This window comes from Halichoeres trimaculatus, unplaced genomic scaffold (genome assembly GCF_033239565.1).
Source record: "Halichoeres trimaculatus isolate MK-OKI-2021-1 unplaced genomic scaffold, fHalTri1.1 fHalTri1_scaffold_13, whole genome shotgun sequence".
In the NCBI taxonomy this organism is placed as follows: Eukaryota; Metazoa; Chordata; class Actinopteri; order Labriformes; family Labridae; genus Halichoeres; species Halichoeres trimaculatus.
The window spans coordinates 24,436,751-24,457,128 of NW_027437191.1; the positions used below are offsets into that span (position 1 = coordinate 24,436,751).

Consider the following 20,378-nt stretch of genomic DNA (forward strand, 5'->3'; position numbering starts at 1 on the left):
ACTAAACAAGATTTTATGTTTCAAAAGGGTTTTAATACTACTGGGCTACTAGAGTAAGCGAGATACAATATTACAGATCACTTTTTGTACCAGAGCATACCTAATGCACAGAAATTTAAACATTAGGCTACTTTTAAGTATTAAAAACCAGGGGGAAATGTGTTTTTTTGTTATTTCAATGACACTAATGTAATATAATTAAAATCCTAAACATGGAAATAATGCAACAATGATGCTTTAACATGTGTTGACACTTCAATCTCTGCAAAGTGGAGAAATTAAATATTTGTGGTTTGTGTATACCAGTAGAAGTTCATACTGTTTTTACCACTTCAAGATCTGAGTTTAAGTAGGCCCTACATGTCATGCAATAAGGACAATCAAAGCGAACATAATGGTCAGATATGTTACCATATGGTAGCAATGGCAGCTCCTTGGTGTCCCAATTGTCCGAAGTCCCGCCTCTGATATCAGCTAACAGCCAATGGCAGCTTTTTTTTTTTGAGTGGAATCTTGGGTGGCCAATCAGATTTTGAGAGGGCAGTTGCCAACCTAGTTCTCCCTGTGAACTCACTCCTGGTGAATTGTGACAGGAATAAACTACAGAATAGAGGCACATCATTGTTTGACGGGTTAAACGTGGTCTCGTTTACGTTATTAAAGAGTAATTAAGTCAGATTTAGTGCTCATAGATCTTGATAAAGGATCACTACCGCTCCTCTGATTGACAGGCACTGACCTTTATTATGAAGCCTCAACTGTTTTCCGGCTGCGATATGTGTTTTTGTGGCTAACTTCACTCCGTGGCAGGAAAGCAGCTACATAGAGCCGTTCTGCTCCCCTATGTATCTGATGAGCAACACTATCATCCGAGGAGGATCATGGAATAAACATGGCCCACAATAGAAGCCTTTTTCTTGAAGGTAAGCAGTGACACTCTGCGGTGCTCCTCCAGCCTGTCTGCAGCCACTTTACCCGCACACAGAGCTCGGATTCTCGCAGCTCGAGGCAGATTATCGCTCACTAAAATGGTCCAAAGATATTTATATGGATCCAGAGCTAGGTGGCTAACACTGGCCTCTGAATGCTGCCTGACTGTTGTGTGTTAACACGTTATAAGGAGCGCTTCCTAGCCGGTGACAGTGACACATCCTCAGGCCTGGATGGAGAACACGTCACCCCGGCTGGAGGTGACCCGGTTCGGATGATTTTACAGCTCAACCCCGGCTAGCACGTCTGAGCTATCACTGTTAGCGCTGACGTTAGCTGGGTGTACTGTGTGAAAGACAGGCCTCTCTGCCTCAGCTACTGTGTTAGCTGCTTTTTAACGTTCACAAAACAACAACATATACAAAACATGTTGTTTATATTTAATTGCAAAAACACGTAAAATACACCCTGACACCCATTCACCTGCTGGAACCGCATAGCTAGCATGCTAATCCTCCAGTTAACAGAATTGTGCAGATTTGTAAACAGACTCATTCTCAGAGGTTCATGCTTTGGCATTTAGAAGGTTTTACAGGTTATATGGTTCTACCTTTTCTTTTAAACTCTTACATGTAAATATACAGATCAAAAATAACATATAATATCCAACAACTGTTAAATTATGCTTTTACTGCCTTGTTCATAACCAGTGTCATGAGCACAAAGAAGTAGGGCTGTAGTTGTATGTTATAAACATCACTGAAAGATATAAGTAGTTAAAAACAGAGTAAATTTTTATTATTAAAGGAAAATATAGCTCTGTTTCAAGAAACAAAAATAAAGGATATCCTATCTTTTACTTGTTGGCAACAATCCCAATTCATTTCAAAACCTATCACTGCTCTGGTTAACTTTGTGAGAGGTATTTATTTTTAAAGTTCTTTAAGTTTTCTTAAACAGCTGAAGGATAGTTTTATGTAAAGCAAGTCAGAAATATCAAGACATGCATTAATGTAATCAGTGAGATGCACTTAATTTGTAGAACATAAAGCTGCACAGCACAACAAAGAAGCAGGAATAAAAACTGTAAGTATGGCCAAGCATGATTCAAATATGACAAATAAAAACACTTACAATGCAGTAAATATGTCAAAGAAAGATCAAAAGTAGGAAACAAACATAAAAAAAGTATCCAAAGCCTTTTGAACTCCTTGTTTTCAGCCTGATCTTTATGGACCACAAGCAGTAGTTGATCTGCAGGCCCAAGAGATCTTGAGGAATCATCAGAGATGCACTGAGGTGCAGGTGCAGAGCTTGAGTCTAAGTATCCTATTGTATAATATCCCATTTAAAGATGTGAAAACAAATAATTAGATCCTAAAGTGAATCCTGAAATAAGCAGGAAGCCAGTGGAAAGAGGATAGAATGACAGTAATGTTTCACGCTTTTGGATCCTACTTAAATAACAAACACCTTCTGGACTGAATTTTCATAAAAGCAGACAAAACAAGGATTAGGCAATGCAAATCTAAGTCTAAGCAAAAAGGGCCCTCTGCTGCTCTATTGAAAACGTCCACACTATCCACTCCTCTCCCTCTGAGACTGACAACAAGCTACTTGGATGAGAACATCATGTGAGAGTCAAAGCTCTCTTTCAGCTCCTCCAGCAGCAGCAGCTCGCTTGCTGTTTGGATAAACGGTGTCTCTGTGGTTTAAGCTTTCGTCAGAGGGCCCCTATCTCTAAAAACAAAATAAATGAGTGTGTCGAGGCTCTGCGGGGACCTGGATGTCCCCTCGTGGACTTTATCTGGATGTCTGTTGCTATTTATGTAGCTGGAAATGGAGCATGAATCTTGCAGGATGTCGTATTGACTCGTTTTAGTTTAAGGAGAATAGAAGGAGGTTTATTTGGCCCGTGATGGATAAAAGCAGACACAGAGCTTACTTTTCTTTTTTCATAAACGTCTGGAATCGATGTTCCATTAAAGATGGCTTTGTTCTCTGGTGTTCACATCCTTCCTGCCATTAGAGTCCCATTAATTCATCGTCTGCTAAACCAGATCTGTAGCGAAGCAGGAGATGAACTGGTGTGATTTCAGGAGGAGAGGTTTTAAGACCTGTATTAATGAATAAAAAAATAAACCTGACTCTCTGGAGAGGGGAGCTGAGCTAATATTTACCTCCTGGGCTCACGTCCAGACAGACAACCTGCTGCAACAGGAGCCTCTCATTTCAGTTCAGGCTGATTTGTTTAAAACGCAGCATTAAAGTGATCTTAAACTTAAAAAAGAGATTATTTAAAAAGAAAGAAACTCCTCCCCTTCTGAATCACCTGCATTTTTATAATTATCGCCTATTGTTTGTGATTTCTGCTTCACAAGTTTCAGTTGGTTTTGACAGGAAATGGGAAGCCAGGGCATCAACAGCATCCAGCAGATGTTAAGCATTTCTGGATCTGGAAAAAAAAAGTTCTTAAATGAGTTTGTTTTTGATGCTTTTACTGTGAATTACTGGCAGTGAGCCCGGGCTTCCTCTGATAAGATGTCTTATCCTCTGACACTTCAGGGGAAGTCTGACACCGGTAGGGCTGCGCATGAAACACCAGCAGGCTTTTACCAGCTTCAATGTTTAATTGTAAAATTCCTGAGCTGAGATGAGAAGTTCCAAAAGTGAGGGTTGGGAAAATGCGAGCAAAGAAGTCCTCTTTATATCTGTCATTGTGCTCAGTACTGCATATGTTAATCTCTCTTTGTTGGTCCATGTCTCATAATCCAAAATCTAATAAGACTTATTTTGAGGCACTGTAACTGGGTTCACCAGAGAGATTTTTGCCTAAAGCACAGATTTTTATGCTGCTTTCATACTTAAAATCTCAAAAGGGGGTGTTTGAGTATCTAGAAATATCACTTGTAGTTTTCTGCATGTATAGAGTAGGATGAAGCCTTTGCTTATTTTGCCTACCCTTTTCAAAGTCATAATTTACTCAGCTTCCTTTTGGTTGATGTGAAACAATCAGAAATTCACATGTATCCAAAATCTGAGCACGTTTTGTGCTCACATCATAGTTCTGTACTTTACAATCATTTTTTGTTTAAGCAACTTTTTGAACCTACCATGTAAAACATAGTTGCAGTTTACTCCAAGGACTGATGCCCCCCTCCCATACGCCCGTTATCAAGAGAAAACTGTATTCTAATAGAGATATGAATGAAATGAAATGCTCATAACCCGTGCAAGATGTACTTTCGTGCAGGGATGGGTACTGAATTAGGTACCAACAGAATCCTGTCTGTAGTATCGAGTACAGATTCACATAAAATCAAATGGTATCATGTTTTGATACCTAAACGCACCCTTGTGACTGTAAGAGAGTTAAAGAGTAGACGATTTTGCATGCTGGACATGAACACAGCATTGCAAGTTTATGTATTGAGAAATGTTGAATTGAAAACATTTGAGATTTTATTGTTAAACAAATTAAGATAAACACACACAAAAGTACCAGAAATTGGTACTGTTGAGTACCAGTACTGATTTCCAGGTACTGGGCATCTGTACTGTATTGTTTCATATGTGAGAGGTACCCATCCCTACCCTCGTGTCACAAATCTTGCTGTTTGGCATTGTGAACAGATGCAGCCTGATTAACTCAAACAATCTGCAGCTGACTAGAGAAAAACTGAGTGTAATTCTGACACTGGTGCATGTTGATGTGCAAATGATGTGCAGATCTTTGTTCAGCTTAGATGATGATCTCTTAAATTGTGTCATCTGCTGTGTCTTGGCCTGGTACCCCTGCACTGATGCTTTATTATTATTTGATTCAAGCCCTGGACAGGTCAGAGGCCAGGCGAGATGGAGGGTACAAGAACAGCTGGAGCTTTTCTCACTCTGATGACAGTGAGGAGGAAAGGAGACATGAGTAAGCACTTCTCCAGCCCTCGTTTGTTTTCAGCACCACCAGCCGTCGCTGCACTGCATCACTTTTTAGCACACCGCTCCACTGCCTCCACACAGGAAAAGACCCCAGTGACACCTCCTGCTGATGAGCAGGCTATTCCCGTCTCTGATGATGCACTCAGCAGCCTTTTTAGCACAGCAGTACCAAGCGATAGGGCCAAAACGCTGTGGTTAGACTGATAGATCACCTGCAATCTGCAATCACCTGTCTGAAATATGTCTAAAACCTTAGAGGAACATAATTAAAGCTATTTTAGTGAACTTTAAACCTTACTTTTGAGAAGTAGAGCTACAAATGGGACATTCTAAAGTGACTGATTTCCTCTTTTTTAAACATATTAAATTCAGACTGATCGACTCACTCCTGGGTTTAAAACCCAGGATCCCAGAATCTATGTAAAGCATATGACAGAATAATTTAAATGTGTTTTTATACAGCATGAATACATTCTGTAACCATAACCGTTGTTAATTTTCATCACAGTTCGAGTGTGGTGACCATGGAGGAGATGGACAGGCAGCAGGCCACCTCCCCTGAGGAAAAAAAGGTAAACATTTCTCAAACTCTCCTCTGTCACAACTTGTGACTTCCACTCCTAGTTTTCCAAATTATTAATGAGCCACTCCAGGTTTTCCAAATCCCAAAGCTACTCTAGGTTTTCCAAGTCCCAAATAAGGGTGTGGTCACACTGGCCATCCGAACCGTGCTGTGCTTAAGCACGTTTGCCCCCCTCGCAGCGCTGTTCCCCCAGTACAGAGTACGGCCAGTGGTCCCGCTACCCCAATATGAACCAGGCTTTAGTGGGTATCACACGCAAATGGCCCGTCAGCGTCATTGTAAAGTGTCTGTTTACATGAAGCCTGATCTCATCAGAGTCAGCACAATGAGACACAGACAACAACTTTGCTACAACTTTAGAGACTTTTAGACTGATGGTAAGTCGTTTTGGCTGGATATAATGGATCACACTCGTCTCTGTGTGCTTTTGCTCATGCGTGAAGTAAACTGTGCCGAAGCCCACCGCTCTGAAGCGTGCCAAAGCAGAGAAGTGAATCGTTCTCAAGCACAGCACTGCTGCGGTCACACTGGCCATTTGAAACATGCTTTAGGGCTGAAGCGTGCTTAAGCATGGCACAGTTTGCCAGTGTGACCGCATCCTACGTCACTCCAGGTTCTTCAAATCCCCAAAAAGTTCAATACAGGTTTTCCATAACCTAAATGAGTAGCTCATTAGATCCGGAAAAGGAGTTTCGATGTCCATAGATGGTTGCTGTATCAAAAATGCTCAAACTCCAACACTTGACAGATGTTTATATTGTCTTCCCCAGGCTCCAACTCTTAGGCACTTCCCTTTCTCAGATCCTCCGAGGACGTATGAAAATCGTCCAAATAACCACACAAAGCCTCTGAACAGGCTGCCACCCAAGAGACCCAGGTATGCTATTTTGTTGTCTGAAACTCTTTAGATTATTTTATAAAGAAACTTGTTTTAGTAACCTGAGTGATCTTGTTTGTGTTTTTTTAAAGTGACGTTGGGTTTAAACCCTCTTTATTTTCTCCTTCTACAGCGAGGTAGCAAACTATCTTATCATCAGTCATCCTACGCCTTCACAAGGAATAGTTTTACAAGGGCGACATTTTCAGCACGCACAGATTCCCTCTGCAATAAGGAAGCCAGTCCAAAGGTGAGATACAATGATTTCTCCCACTGGTTTTTGGGGATTATATTTCTGATGCTGTTGATATCTCTGAGTCACCAAATGGGGAGGTTAGGAAGGAAGAGGATGTTGTTATCTTGTTTTCATGATCCTCATTTGTTTTTCATTTGGTAAAATTTAACTATTTAAATCAGCTGTTAGCCATCTGTGAACCCATGAAGTCAGGGCAAACAGCGACTACTATGTTTGATTGTTGTCATGGTAAAGAAACCTTAAACAGTAAGAATTCAAGGCAGATTCCAGAGGATAAGGAGACTTTTTCAGTGGTTTCTAAGCGGTGTGGAAGATGTGACTGCTTGACTTTGTTAATCATGTTTAAGTTCCGTCACATTGCCTCCTGAAGTTGTTTGTCACAGAATCAGCTTCTGTTGATTATATTCAAGAAACAGTTAAACTAAAACATGATCTGCTCACTGCTGCATCAACTGCTTCATCAACAGTTTAGTGTGCTCATAAAACCAGGATCTCTCCATCTATATATATATATATGTGTATATTTTGGTCCTTAACTTAAAGTTGTTCAACATTCTAGAACCCAAAATGCTAGAGCCCAACCTTCCAGAGCCCAGCATTCTAGAACCCAGCGGTCCAGAGTCTAGCATTCCAGAAACCGCATTTTTAAACACTTATTATTCCAGAACCCAGCATCCAAAAAGCCATCTACCAGGACCCAGCATTATAGAGCCTAGTATTCAAGAACCAAGCAGTCTAGTACCTGAAATGCTCAAGTCTGTCATTCCAGACCTGCATTCTAATACCAAGAGTTCCAGGACCCAGTATTCTTCAACCCATCAGTCCAAAGCCTAGCATTCCAGAGACCTGATCTCTACCTTTTACAACCCATTTTTAATTTATAATTTATAATTATAAAAAAATAACTTCAATGAAAATGTAGTTGAGGGAATTATGGTACACGTGTTGATGGCATTTATTTGACTTTTGTCTTGAAGCAGCCTTGATTTGAAGGAAAGGTAAGACTCTGAACTCACTAAATCTATGTTTATAGAACTGGTCTCATTTCATGCTTAATTTTTATTCATGTCAGGTTTTTTTGTGCATCAGTGTGTGGTTGTTGGTGCATCAGTGTGTTTGTTATGTTAAATGTTTTGGAAGAGGTGCTCTGTGTTTTTACTGGAGATGCTTTAAAAGCTAGATATTGTTATCAGCACATATAAATATCTGCTGATATATATTTCCAAAAAGGTGACAGAGGAATAATGCGCTCACAGTACATCAACAAGCTATGACATGTCGGCTGTTTGGAAAGATTAGATGTTTGTACAATTGTCACTGCAAACTTGTCAGCACCCTTCAACTTCAGATATTCATCCACAGCTTTATCAAGGCGACTGCTCATTGTTCTTCTTCATTATTTCACTTCCACGTTATGTTTATACTCATAAGCATGGTCAGGCTATTAAAGTATAGTTTTTTACCTATTTTGTTTCCATCTATAGAGATATAATGTGAAACAGGTGTGAAAATGGATTCTAAACTGGTCTGACTCCAGGCAACAGTGTGAGACTGTTGGTGTTTTTCTGCAGTTTAGACATTTAACTTATCTCTGCAGTCTGGCTGATGATTAGCTGGCCTCGGCTCTATTTTTACACACGCTGGTTTTATGCCTCTGATCTTAGACTTCTTGCATTCATCCAGTGACCTTTGACCCAGATCTTTGGAGAAAATTTACACCAGAACTCTCATTATCTGGATTTTATCACAGCTGGTGGAAAGAAATTAGAAACTTTTTTGTAGTTCTTATTTTTACATCCCTTGTCTGTAAGATGTATCTGCTGTGTGTATTTTCACACACAAACTGTCCCTGAGAAAGATACCCACCAAGGGTTTTCTCTCTGTGTGGTTGATTAAAAAATACAGAGAGCGACTATTTGATTCTGCAGCAGCTTTACATGATTCACAGCTAAATGACTCATCTCAGGCTGCTGTCTGTGAAAACACTTATGTCAGCCTCTGTCTGAAATGCTCCAATTCAGTTACTGTCTCTTTAAGAAACGCAACCGTTCCAGAAGCTAGGATTCCAGAACTTGTATTCTAGAGCCTGGAATTCCAGAACCAATCAGTCTAAAAACCAACATTCATTGGCCCAGAGTTTAAGACCCAGAATTCGAGAACCAACCATTCTAAGAGCCGTGCTTTCATGATCCTGAAAAGAGAAAAACAGCAAATTTGAGTCAAGCATGCCAGAGTCCTAGCTTGCCAGAACAAAGCATTGTAGAAATCAACATTCTGGAATCCTACAGTTTTGAGCCCAGCATTTCAGACCCTAGCATTTTTTAACCCAGCATTCTAGAGTACAGCAATTTAAGCCCTGCATTTTAGAACAAAGCATTCCAAAGCCTATGCATCTAGAACCTGGCTCTGTTGAAAAAAAGCATTCCAGAGCCTAGCTTTCTTGAACCTAGAATTATAGAACCCAACATTGTAGAGTCCCACAATTTTGAGCCAAACATTATTAAGCCCTGTATTCCAGAACCTAGCATTCTAGAACACACTATTCAAGAAACTAACATTCTAAAACATAAAATACTAAACTAGAGCACTCAGACACATAATCCTAGAACCCAACATTTTTGAGTCCTGCAGTCTTGAGATCTCTAGAGTCTCACAGTTTTGTGCCCAGCATTCTGAAACATAACTCTCTAGAGCCCAACATTCCTGATTACAGCACTCTAGAGCATAGCATTTCAAACCAAGCATTCTAGAACACTGCTTTCTTGAACCCAGAATTTTAGAGCCAAATATTCTAGAACACAGTCCTCCTTCACCGCTGCCAATTTTAAAATGACGGTTTTTAGCGTTGAGTAGTTTCAGAAACTGGTGATGTCCCCCATTTTTCAGACCTCGTCTTGGTCTCACTGAATTCTTGACATTCAGACAAACCTGCTATAAGTTTGCCTCAGTATTTTAATATATCAATTTCTTCTTTCTTGTATGAATTTTAAAATCTTAAAATTTTTTTCTTTATTTCTTAAACAGTAGAATGTGTTTTCTGAATCTTCTCAACTCACCACATCATGTTTCTCTCTTCTGCAGAAATGATTTCACCAACACACAGCAAGCTGCAGAGCTGGACAGCATCCTTCTCACCTGTCCAGATATCCCAGGTACACCTCACTATGATTGTAACTTTACAGACAGGTATTTTAAGGTCAAATTAATAAGTTCAGAATGTTTTGTTTCAGATGGGGAGAGTCTGAACGTCAAACGTCGTACTCAGCAGAGGAGGAAACCTCTGGAAGACTGTTGTAGTTTTCCTTCACAGGTCAAAGCAGCAGAGGTAAAAGAACATAAAGAACTCTAATACCCATGAATCATTTCATCGGCACACCTCTGAAGAGTGTTTTCCTCCTGCAGCCTCCACAGCCTGTTGTCTACCAGTCAGTCTGCTTAAAGTGCAACAAGACAAGCCAGGACGGCAGTAAGTGTCAGACCTGCGGGAACAGCACCGCACTGCTTCCATGTCAGCAGGCTGCACTGTCATCACCAACTCCCAGACCCCCCATCAGATCGCAGCCCTCCCCTGGACCAAACAGCCTACAGCAGAACTTCTACAAACCAGCCACGACTATGAGGGCGCCCCGCGGGGAGGCTACACTCCCGATCAGGATCACTAGCACCAGGGGAACACTGGTGCCCTTGAATAATGGAAGGTCGCCTCTGTCGGCGGGGACGTCGAACTGCTGTGGAGCCAGAAACGCTTCTAAGGGGAAGAGGACGGTGGCTCAAAGGCATGAACTCAATGACCCCAGTGAGTACGAGGAAAGGACGGATTGTTTTGTCTGAAAGATTCACATCCACCTCCACACCGTCATCCTGCAGTACAACTAGAGAGGATTTACCTGACTCTTTGTGAGGTTTTTGTAACCGTTAACTCACATACAAACCTCTACATAAGGAAAGTCAGTACTTTAGTGGGTCTACCCAAGCTGCTTTCCAAAGCCTCCTAAAATATTTTCATTACAGCCCTAAAAACAAACAGTACAGCAGGTAGAAGACGTCACAGCTGGAGGAAAAGTAAATAAAACAGCCTCACAGCTCAGATTCCAACACTGTGTATTTTTAAGAATACATTAAGATCAGTTTCTCCCTTTGGAAAAGCTCTCACTGAATCATTACTAGTGGTTTAACATGGTTCTCTGCTGTTACCTCCCCAGTCGTCCTGTCCAGCGATGATGAGGAAGAAGAGGCCGACAATGCCAGCACAGGGAGTGTTAACAGACTGGACAGCGTTTCCCCTCGCCCTGCCGACTCGGCTCACTCCTCGCCAGCACCCTCTGGAGGTCGAGTGGAGGCTGCGGTGAAGAGCCCTGGAGAGCAGGAGGAGTTCGGTATGGAGTTCTTCGAAGACGTGAACATGAAGATCACGATACCTAGGAGAGCGCGGATGAAAGACCAGGTGAGGATGGGCCGAGCCACAACAACAACAACAACGACGACATTATACAGAATAGTCAAAACTCAAAAGTGTGAGAAGAAAACAACTTTTACAACACTTGTTTGTTGAAAAAAGGTGTATCTATCATCTCTGATGCATTCAGGAAGTCAGGAAATCTAAACGCTGACTGTTATTAGGGAATCAGCATCAGATTAGTGTCTCAGTGTAAATGTTGGATCCTGAACAGATTGTTACCTGCTCTTCATGCAAACATCTGTACCATCCACTACTCCATCCATTGGAACCACACAGGGTTGCACAGCACTCATCAGTAAACAAGGCTGTTTGAAAATGATGTATTTCTGGGCTCATTGCCATCGTTTGTGTTTGCGAGCATCTGTTAGGAGTAGGGGTTCACAAAATCCATGGTTCAGATCTTGTCACAGATTTGTGGTCAAGGTCTTCAGTTTGGTTCGGTGAAACACATGCCAACTCCTCAGTTAGGAGAGTCTCTATTGGCTATCCTTTAAATCGCTAAAAGTACCTAAAGGATGCCATCACCTCATTTGCATAATCAGATATTTACGTGTAATTGTCCTAAACCCTGTAAGAGGGAGGAATAACATGGGAGAGACAGAGAGCGGGTAAAAAAACCCATAACACTGTAAATATGTGAGAACTACTAATGAACTTTCTACTGTCAATTCTTGATATTTATGTCAATTAACCCTCCTCCTTTATTCGGGGCTTGGGACTGGCAAAAGTGACTTAAAAGAGATATGCCCATGCACGATTCAGCTACATGCAGTTGTCTGCTCTGGCTGCAGATGCAAGGGACCATTGTGAGCAAGGGATGAGCATGATGTCACTACATTACATGCTTTTTTAAAAAAAGTCACCAGGACGGTCTGAAAACACGCTTAATATAGTGACACAGTTGCTGAGTTGGCAACAGTCAGTCCCAGTTTTATCCACCACTTATTGCCATCATTACTTATACTAAATCCAAAGTGCTCCCCTTCAGCAGAACGATAAAACACCACAGGCACACCCTCTAACTCTGATTGACTCTATTCACCATGTACACAACACACACGCCTCCCTCCTGCTTAACTCCTTTTCCTTGCGTCGTGCATGTGTATGATCAGAACAACACACGCCCCAAACTGAGTCAGGTAAACTAAACGGTTCAGCTTTTTTTTCACAAATCGTTCCATCCCTAGTTTGAAGTGGCCCAATAAGAGGTCTATGGATTACTGTTAGCTCCTGGAGGATCCTACACCTTAAAGTGATACTCCGGAATGGAACAAGTTGGGTTCTATCACAAGGTTTAGGGCAGAAATTACCCCTACAGCAGTGTTTTTGTGCAGCAGAAGCCCAGAGCGCTCGCACCAAACACCCCCTCCCTGCTCCTCTGCCGGTGTCCTCTGCACTCAGACGGGGCCAACTTTTACTTGACCAAAAACACAAATAATCGAACTCCCACCAAAAAAGTCTGATATCAGTCTGCATTCACGCTTTATTCAGAGAATTTTCAGTGTTACTTTCACACAAAAACACTTCTAAATAAGGCTCTAGTTCTCATCGTGTCGTAAAACGGCGCTACGTCCGCTGCAGAGCCACAGCTGGCTACGAGACGCTCGCCGCTTAATGTATCAGTCCGCGCGTGCGATATAAACAGATATAAACAAACGCAGGTAGTCTGCCAGGACAAGGAGACACGATGAGAACTAGAGCCTTATTTAGTGGTGTTTTTGTGTGAAAGTAATGCGCTGAAAATTCTCTAAATAAAGCGTGAATACAGACCAATATCAGACTTTTTCGGTGGGAGTCCGTTTATTTGTGTTTTTGTTCAAGTAAAATATGGCCAGAGGAAACCGGCAGAGGAGCAGGGAGGGGGTGTTTGATGCGAGCGCTCTGGGCTTCTGCTGCACAAAAACACTGCTGTAGGGGTAATTTCTGCCCCAAACCTTGTGATAGGACTCCATCCCGGAGTATCACTTTAAGGTTTGTGGCACTAGCAGCTTTTAAATACCTGCTTAGCTGCTTTGTGATAGCAAATGTCTAATGTTCCCTTGCTTGGTCCAGGGCATTGCACCATTTGATGCTATTTTGCAGCAGAGACAAAGTTTCTTTCCCGTTGTATTTGGAACCTGTGACCCACCTCGTATCGTGTAGCATTCTTCTTCAGTGCCTTGCAGGTGTCTTTGATTCAAGTAAACCAAAGAGCTCAGAGGCACAATAACATCCATAACTTTAGTTTAAAAACAAAAAAACTGAATGTTTAAGACACTAAAATGTAATTTGCATAACAATTTGGAACATGGCTTGAATTAAATAAGGTGCAGAGTCAGTGTGGCTGCAGTTTGGCTCATTGTGGGTAAAGCTTCTGTTTGTTTTGGCGCTGAAGTGAAACTTTTTTTGATCATGACATAAAGATGTAAAATTTTCATAGGTGTGTTTCATTTAATGAAGCTTTTATTGAGAGCACTGTCAGGATCCAAAGAGCTCCAATTTTTATTGACTCAATGTTAATTCTGTGTTTGTGTTTTATTCAATCAACAGTTTGGTAACCAGCCTGCTGAGCACTTTCCTCCGAAGACAAAGAAACCCAAAATACAAGTGCCCGAAAAGTGCGACAGCATCATCCTGGAGTGTCGCAGTGTGAGGATAGGAACTCTGCGCAGGATGGTGACAAAACCTGTTGTTGTGAGTTCTTTTGTTTTGGTTTCATACTAAAGTTTGACAGACATATTTTACATTTGGTCTGTTGGAAATATAGAAATAATTATGGTCAAAAACGCCCCTAAATCTACTCAGTAGCTCTCATTTAGCCACCTAAAGCTCCTGTGAAGAACTTTTGATTCATGTTGGCTTTGGTTAATTCTATATTTGCATTTTTGTGTAATAACAAGATGATTATTTCATTTATTTAGAAAAACTGAGTTTTTGATGTGAGTAAAATTTCAAAATAGAATTCAGAATAAAACAAAAAAAGAGTATGTTTTGCCAGAGAAGCATTTTTTTATTTTCCTAAAAAAGAATTTGCAGCCTGAAGAAAACAGAAACTTAAACTGGAGAAATGAGCAGAATGAAAGGAAACTGAGTTTTTTTGTTTTGATTTTGTTTTTCAGTTTTCTATCGACAGCATCCAGCTGGAAACTGAAGGTAAGTATCAAAAAGTCATGTACTCACCTGATCAAAATCTTAAGACTGGTTGAAAAATTTTGCAAATTTACATTTTGCTCTGTTGGATTCAGATGTGTTGATTTGTTCACACTAGTCTCACATGTTTGTCCTTAAAATAATCACATCACAACATTCAGCCCTAAACACCCTCGATCTCACCGTGACAGATTCATGTGGAGGCTGGAAGCGTCAGATATAATCCACACGTGTCTGACTTCTGTCCTTCCTCAGGCTCAGACTCAAACACCAAAGAGCAGGTGTGTCTCCAAGCATCAGGCTTGATCAGCTGCGAGTGGTGCAGTGCGCGGAAACTTCCAGTTTTGTTCTTCCAGACAACGCAAGACGAGTGCGCCCGCCTGCGTGCGCAGCTCAACATGTCCCAGGAGAAGGGCGGGGCGTGGTACGACTGCGCAGGAGACCGTGAGTACAACACGAAGCAACACATCGGATAAATATCCTGATTGATTTACAGTCCACAATGCAATGACATATTCTGTTAAAACGAAGCATGAAAACAGTTTCAAACAGGATTTATTTATCATATCAGTGTTTGCTCTAAACCCCCTTGATGTCTGCATCTTCCATCAGAGTCTGATGAGAAGTACATCGTCCTGATCTTTGAGAATGGCCTGGGCGTGAAGGAGCAGCCGATTCTGGGCGACATCCTGGGAGAGATCGGCAAGACAAACAACCTGAGTGATTTCCCCGCTAAGCTGACCTTCGAGGAGGCGAACATCCGCCTGGTGAACTACAACAAGGCATCCAAACAGAAGGAGGAGAAGGTAAGAGGCTTCTGCGCATCATCTCTGATTCAAAACTTCTCCCCTCATCACAAACCAAGCTCAAGTTTTTCTTCTTCCTCTCTGCAGCAGAAGCCTCTAACCCCTGCTAAAGTCACCCACGTGTCCCTGGTCACAAAAGCCTCTCCAGTGGCTCCTGTGACCCCTGGGACCACAGTCACCATCGCCCCTCGCACACGTATGGCCACGCGGCAGCACACGAGCACTTACGATGAAGAGGACGATGAAGACATGACAGACCTGCAGCCCACCTTCTCTGGACCAATCATCAAGTAAGACCCTGGTCTGTACAGCTGTGGGGGTTGTAAAGGGTTAACAGTGTCATGACTCTCCTCTCTCTTCGTCATTTGTCTTCAGATTAATGGTGTACCCTCCTCCTCCTGCCAAAGGGAGTATCTCGGTCACTAATGAAGACCTCCACTGCCTTAATGACGGAGAATTCCTCAACGACGTTATCATAGACTTTTATTTAAAGTAAGTGTTCTGCTGCGGGACATTTCGCTGTGTCTTTTTCTTCTTTGTGATCCTGATCTGTCTGCTTCCTCTCTGTTTTAGATATTTAGTGTTAGAGAAACTGAAAAAAGAAGATGCACAAAGAATCCACATCTTCAGCTCCTTTTTTTATAAGAGGTTAAACCAGAGAGAGCGGAGGAGTGTCCCGGATACAACCAACCTGCCGTGAGTTTTCTGAGTTTTCACCTTCAGATTTTATTCACACATCTTTCGCTTCTTTAACATCTGGTTTTGTGTCCCAGAATCCAGAAAAGAAAGCACAACAGGGTAAAGACGTGGACTCGACACGTGGATTTGTTTCAGAAAGATTTTATTTTTGTTCCCATCAATGAGTCGTAAGTTCTTAAATTACACGTCGTATTCCTTTCCTGCTTCTAACATCCAGAATTTAACTGATCTTTCTTCTCTTTGTCAGAGCCCACTGGTACTTAGCCGTTATCTGCTTCCCGGGTCTAAAGGGTCCGGTTTACGAGCAGAACCCGCTCTTTCAAGGCCAGTTCCCTCCCCCTTCCTCCTCAGACACAGACCCCTCCCCAGAGGAGGACATCCCATATCACTGTCGCCCTCTGTCCCCCGAGCGAGACGGCTTGGAGAGCTCGACTGACGACTCGCAGCCCAGCGTTCTCCAGGCGTCGTTAGAGGGTCAGAGTGATTGTGACCTGACTAAAGAGAACTCGGCATTCACAGGGAGAGGGGAGTCGTCAAACACCCCCACGGCGTCACGAAACAAGCAGGCGGACTCCGAGAGACAGTTCACAAGTGAGTTCACGTCACGTTAGGTTTGATTCCTTCAACAAAACTCTGTTAAAAAACAGAATAACAGCTTTTAGCGTTTGTTTTAATGTTGCTTCTTGTGTTTCAGACGAGCTGCAGAAAATCAGTGTTTACTACAAAGACGACGACCCCTTCACCTTCTCCGACGACCAGAGCTCCTGTCATGTACGTGTCTCAACTTTTGTCGCTCCATGAATTAAATATAAATCTTCAATCACCAAGGTCTCCACTCCCCTACAGCCCTTCATAGGGCTGGCCAATCACAGCAAAGCAATTTGTGGAGTGGGGAGCCTTAAAGATACAGCAACTCAAACAAAGTGTTTCAGGCAGAAGCTGAAATAAGGGTTTAAAAGTCATATTTATACAATTTTCATCACTAACATTAGGCTGTTGTTAAGCTAACATGTTATCGATGTGATAATGGGAATATTTTTTGTTATTATTCTGATTTTACAGTTTTTTCTGGACAGTAGGTGACAGTATGACATAAAAGCTGACAATAAAGTAAAAATAGTGCCACCAGTGCAACGTTTTTTACTGTTTCAGAGGAAAAATCGAGCAAAAAAGTGCTTTATTTTTAAAGCTTCAGATATTTTATTGTCACCTGAGAAGTCATCAGTGTGACAAATAATACGACACGGCAGGAGCCGCGACTGGCATTTGCGCCACTGAACACTGAGTGTGGGCGTTAAACCCCCAAAAGCCAATGCCCCCTCTTCAAGTCGGCCAATCACAGCAGAGGGGGTTTGTGGGGCATGGCGCCTTAAAGAGACAGCAGAGACTAAAGACTAAAACTGAAAAATATCACCTCTTTAAAGACTGGATAAAGACCTTCTGTAATTGTTTTATTCTAACCAAAACAAAATCTGTCAATTCTCCTGAGTAAGTCTGAGGTGCAGGTACACACGAGGAACCTAAAAGCAGCAGAAAGGGACGGGAGAGATGACACATGAAGCCAAGCTTAGATGCTTATCAGGGAAAAAGATAATTAAAAATCAGGAGTGATAGAAGGAGCCTGTCATTGATTTTGAAGAAGCCAGATGCCCTCTGCAAGGACAAGGAGGACTTTGCTGCTTGTGCTGGCTCTAAAGATGGAAACATAAGTCCTGCTGGAGAAGAAAGGCTTTTTGCTGTTTATGAATGTTTTTTGTGTGTGTGTGTGTGTAACAGGACGAGTGCAGCGAGGATGGTACCTTAGCTGACGACACTCTCACAGCTGACTCTTCATCTTTGGCCTCAAAACAAAACCCCTGCCAACAGTAAGTGTGTGCACCTCTGCTGCTCCACCTGCAGGTGGAGCTGCTGCTCGCCTGAGAGGAACAGCATCAGGAAATGAGATCTGTGCTCCTGATTAATGTTGTTTCCTCTCTTCCTGAAGGCCTTGTATCCTCATCATGGACTCTCTGAGAGGTCCGGCACGTTCTACTGTGGTCAAGACTCTCAAAGAGTGAGTGGTTTGAGTTCAGGAGAGTTTCTGTCACGTTTGTATTTCTGTGCAGGATCTGAGTCTCCTGAGTGTGTTTGTTTCAGGTACCTGGAGGTGGAGTGGGAGGTGCGTAAAGGGACTGTGAGGAGTTTTGGAAAGGACATAATGAAGGGCTCAAGCCCACGTGTGCCTCAGCAGGATAACTTCAGCGACTGTGGAGTTTACATCCTGCAGTATGTTGAGAGCTTCTTTGAGGTGAGACAGCAAGCTTTGTTTACACTTCCTCTCCCTTTGAGAGTTTGAATCACTCTAAATAAACCACTTTGTTCCCCGCAGAATCCGATCCCCAGTTTCCACCTGCCCATGAACCTCTCTGATTGGTTCCCTCAGCAGCGAATGAAAACGAAGCGCGAGGAAATCAGGGACCTGATCCTGAGAATTAAAGACCAACAGGAACTGGACAGGAAGGAGTCTGGGCATAAAGCGGCTCAGCTCGGCTCTCCTGAAGAGCCTGAGATCGAAGAGACTTCTGGGTCCACGGACCGGCCTTTAAATTTCCCCATCAGCCCCTGAAACAACCCTCACCTTTCCCCTCCTCGTACACACTGAGCGAGTAAAGGGGCGGAGCCTGACTGTACATTGCTGGTTTGACCTCTGAACTCCCTCCATGACCACAGACATCACACACCTTTAACTTTGTACTGAATAAACGTGTAAATACGACGACGTTTTTCCCGCTGCCTTTGTAATTTACGGTTTTCTGACTCAGTCACGAAGCGGCCCATTAACTTATGTTTTCATAGATGTTCTTCTTTCCGGAAGGATCCGTGCAGACACTGTCGAGCTCTTGCATCCTTATTTTTTATGCTTTCTAGTTCTGTAGAAGAAAACAGAGACTCTAAAAGAAGACGGATGGAGGAGGAAGTTGCTGTTCTTTGTGAGTTATCGATCTAAGTGTCTGGAAAAAAAAACTGTTTCCATAAAGTTCAGCTCACGAGTCACAGACGTAGTTCAGTGCTTGTTGTGTCTCTTCCGTGTGAGTGGATAAATTTCAGCATTAAAAGCAAACACAGATGCAAGAGCACTTCATTCTCTTTTACTTGTCATTCCTGCAGCGTGCACTTTGAGAAGCATCAAGACCAGACTGTCCGACTTTGTGTGTTTGTGTCACTGATTTATCAAAGGTATGATCAAAGTCAGGGATGGGAAAATGTGTTGGTCTCTCAGGTGTTCTGTCATGATGTTCTGCTCTCAGGTTTCAGTCTGGTGTCCAGTGACAGACTCCTCAGACAGGCAGACTCACACAGTGTAGAGTTACCAAACACTGAAACATTCATGACTCCTGAACTGTTGTTTTGTTTTCATACTTAAAGAGCTCAATCAATCCATCCTATCATCATTAAAGATTCAACACAGCTTTATTAAAAGCTTTTAGGAATGATAGAGGAGGGAAAGTAGAGCTGAAGGTGAGGGGAAAATCATGAGTGCTCTTGTTTTTTTTATTGTTCACAAAATGAATCCTCAAAGTGTCTGAATTTTATCCTTAAGGGACCGTGTCCAAAAATGTCCACAGAAGGGACCAACTTCCTGGCAGAACAGCATGGCACATTGGTGAAAAAGGGGCTCCCACAAACATTCTGAATTTTGCAAAATTTTCTCAAGATCTCAAAAAATGTCCAGAGATTTCACAAAAGATTTTAAGAAATTGTCAGATGTCTTCATTAATGGCCTCACTGAAGTGAAGTCTCTTAAGAACTCAGGGGTTCAGTTGAGCCCCGTTTCCACCAAGTGAACCGGTATGGATCAGTATAGTTTGGTACAGGTTGGATTGGTAAAGCCTGAGCATTTCCACAGCCAACCGTGCCCTTTATTGGTAGGCAGCGTGTAAGCCGGATGCTGTTAGCTGTAACAGCAGTGCGACAGTGTATCTTGGGATCTTGCAAAAGTCTGCCAAGAAAGCTTTAAGTCTAGAAGAATTGTGTAAAAGTCTGAGAAAAACAAAATTCTGGGGGGAATTTAGCAAAAATTTAAAGGACTATGCGAAAAGTCTCCCAGGATCCTGCAAAAGTTCTTCCAGTATTCCAAGAGTCATGTCTGCTCTCATATTACTGGCATAGCTACTGGCATTTCATATACATCAGAAGAGTTTCTTTGTACCTTGCGAAATTCCCAAGATCTTCAAAAAGTCTTCTGGCAGCTCTCAAGCTTTTTTGAAGGCAATCACCCAAAAAATCTCTGGGGACATGGTAAAAGTTACTTAAAAACTCACAAATGGATTTTAATTTTTTACAAAAGTCTTGCAAGATTTTACAAAAGTCTCTTAGGATCTTGAAAAAGTCTTGTGGAAACATGGAAAGTTGCAGGTGAATTTCACAAAAGCCTTGGTATCTAACACAAAAAAATGGAATGTACAAACTTCTGTCAGGATTTTACAAATGTACATTGCGATCCTGAAGGTTTTTCTACTGTCAGTCAGACTAGCATCCCACAAAAGTCAATGGGGATCTTGCAAAAAGTAGTTAGAATCTTGAATAGCCGCTCTTGATTGAGTAAAAAGCCTCCTATGGCTTAAAAACGTCTCCAGGCAGTTTTCAACTTTTTTTTTACGGAATCCTTTAAAAATCTCTGGGGCTCCCTAAAGAACTCACTAACAAGTTTTAAGATTGTACAA

General features: G+C 42.1%; 1 protein-coding gene across 6 annotated transcripts; it reads left to right on the plus strand.

Annotated features, from left to right (window-relative positions):
• Positions 1–622: 622 nt before the first annotated feature.
• senp6a (SUMO specific peptidase 6a) lies at positions 623–18,807 on the plus strand. 6 transcript variants are annotated; one of them, XM_074685423.1, is made up of 24 exons: positions 627–923; positions 4,759–4,852; positions 5,375–5,438; positions 6,220–6,326; positions 6,460–6,576; positions 7,560–7,580; positions 9,664–9,734; positions 9,813–9,907; positions 9,985–10,378; positions 10,785–11,026; positions 13,571–13,714; positions 14,140–14,173; positions 14,426–14,614; positions 14,783–14,976; positions 15,067–15,266; positions 15,352–15,468; positions 15,550–15,672; positions 15,750–15,842; positions 15,923–16,266; positions 16,370–16,446; positions 17,452–17,540; positions 17,660–17,728; positions 17,812–17,962; positions 18,044–18,807. In XM_074685423.1, exons 1-24 carry the CDS (start codon positions 893–895, stop codon positions 18,278–18,280), a joined length of 3,297 nt encoding a protein of 1,098 aa, XP_074541524.1. In that variant the 5' UTR covers positions 627–892; the 3' UTR covers positions 18,281–18,807. The 6 variants fall into 6 exon arrangements, with proteins under 6 accessions (XP_074541525.1, XP_074541519.1, XP_074541521.1 ...); XM_074685422.1 differs by having other exon boundaries at positions 630–923; positions 15,064–15,266; XM_074685418.1 differs by having other exon boundaries at positions 624–923; positions 14,783–15,266.
• The last annotated feature ends 1,571 nt before the right edge of the window (positions 18,808–20,378 follow it).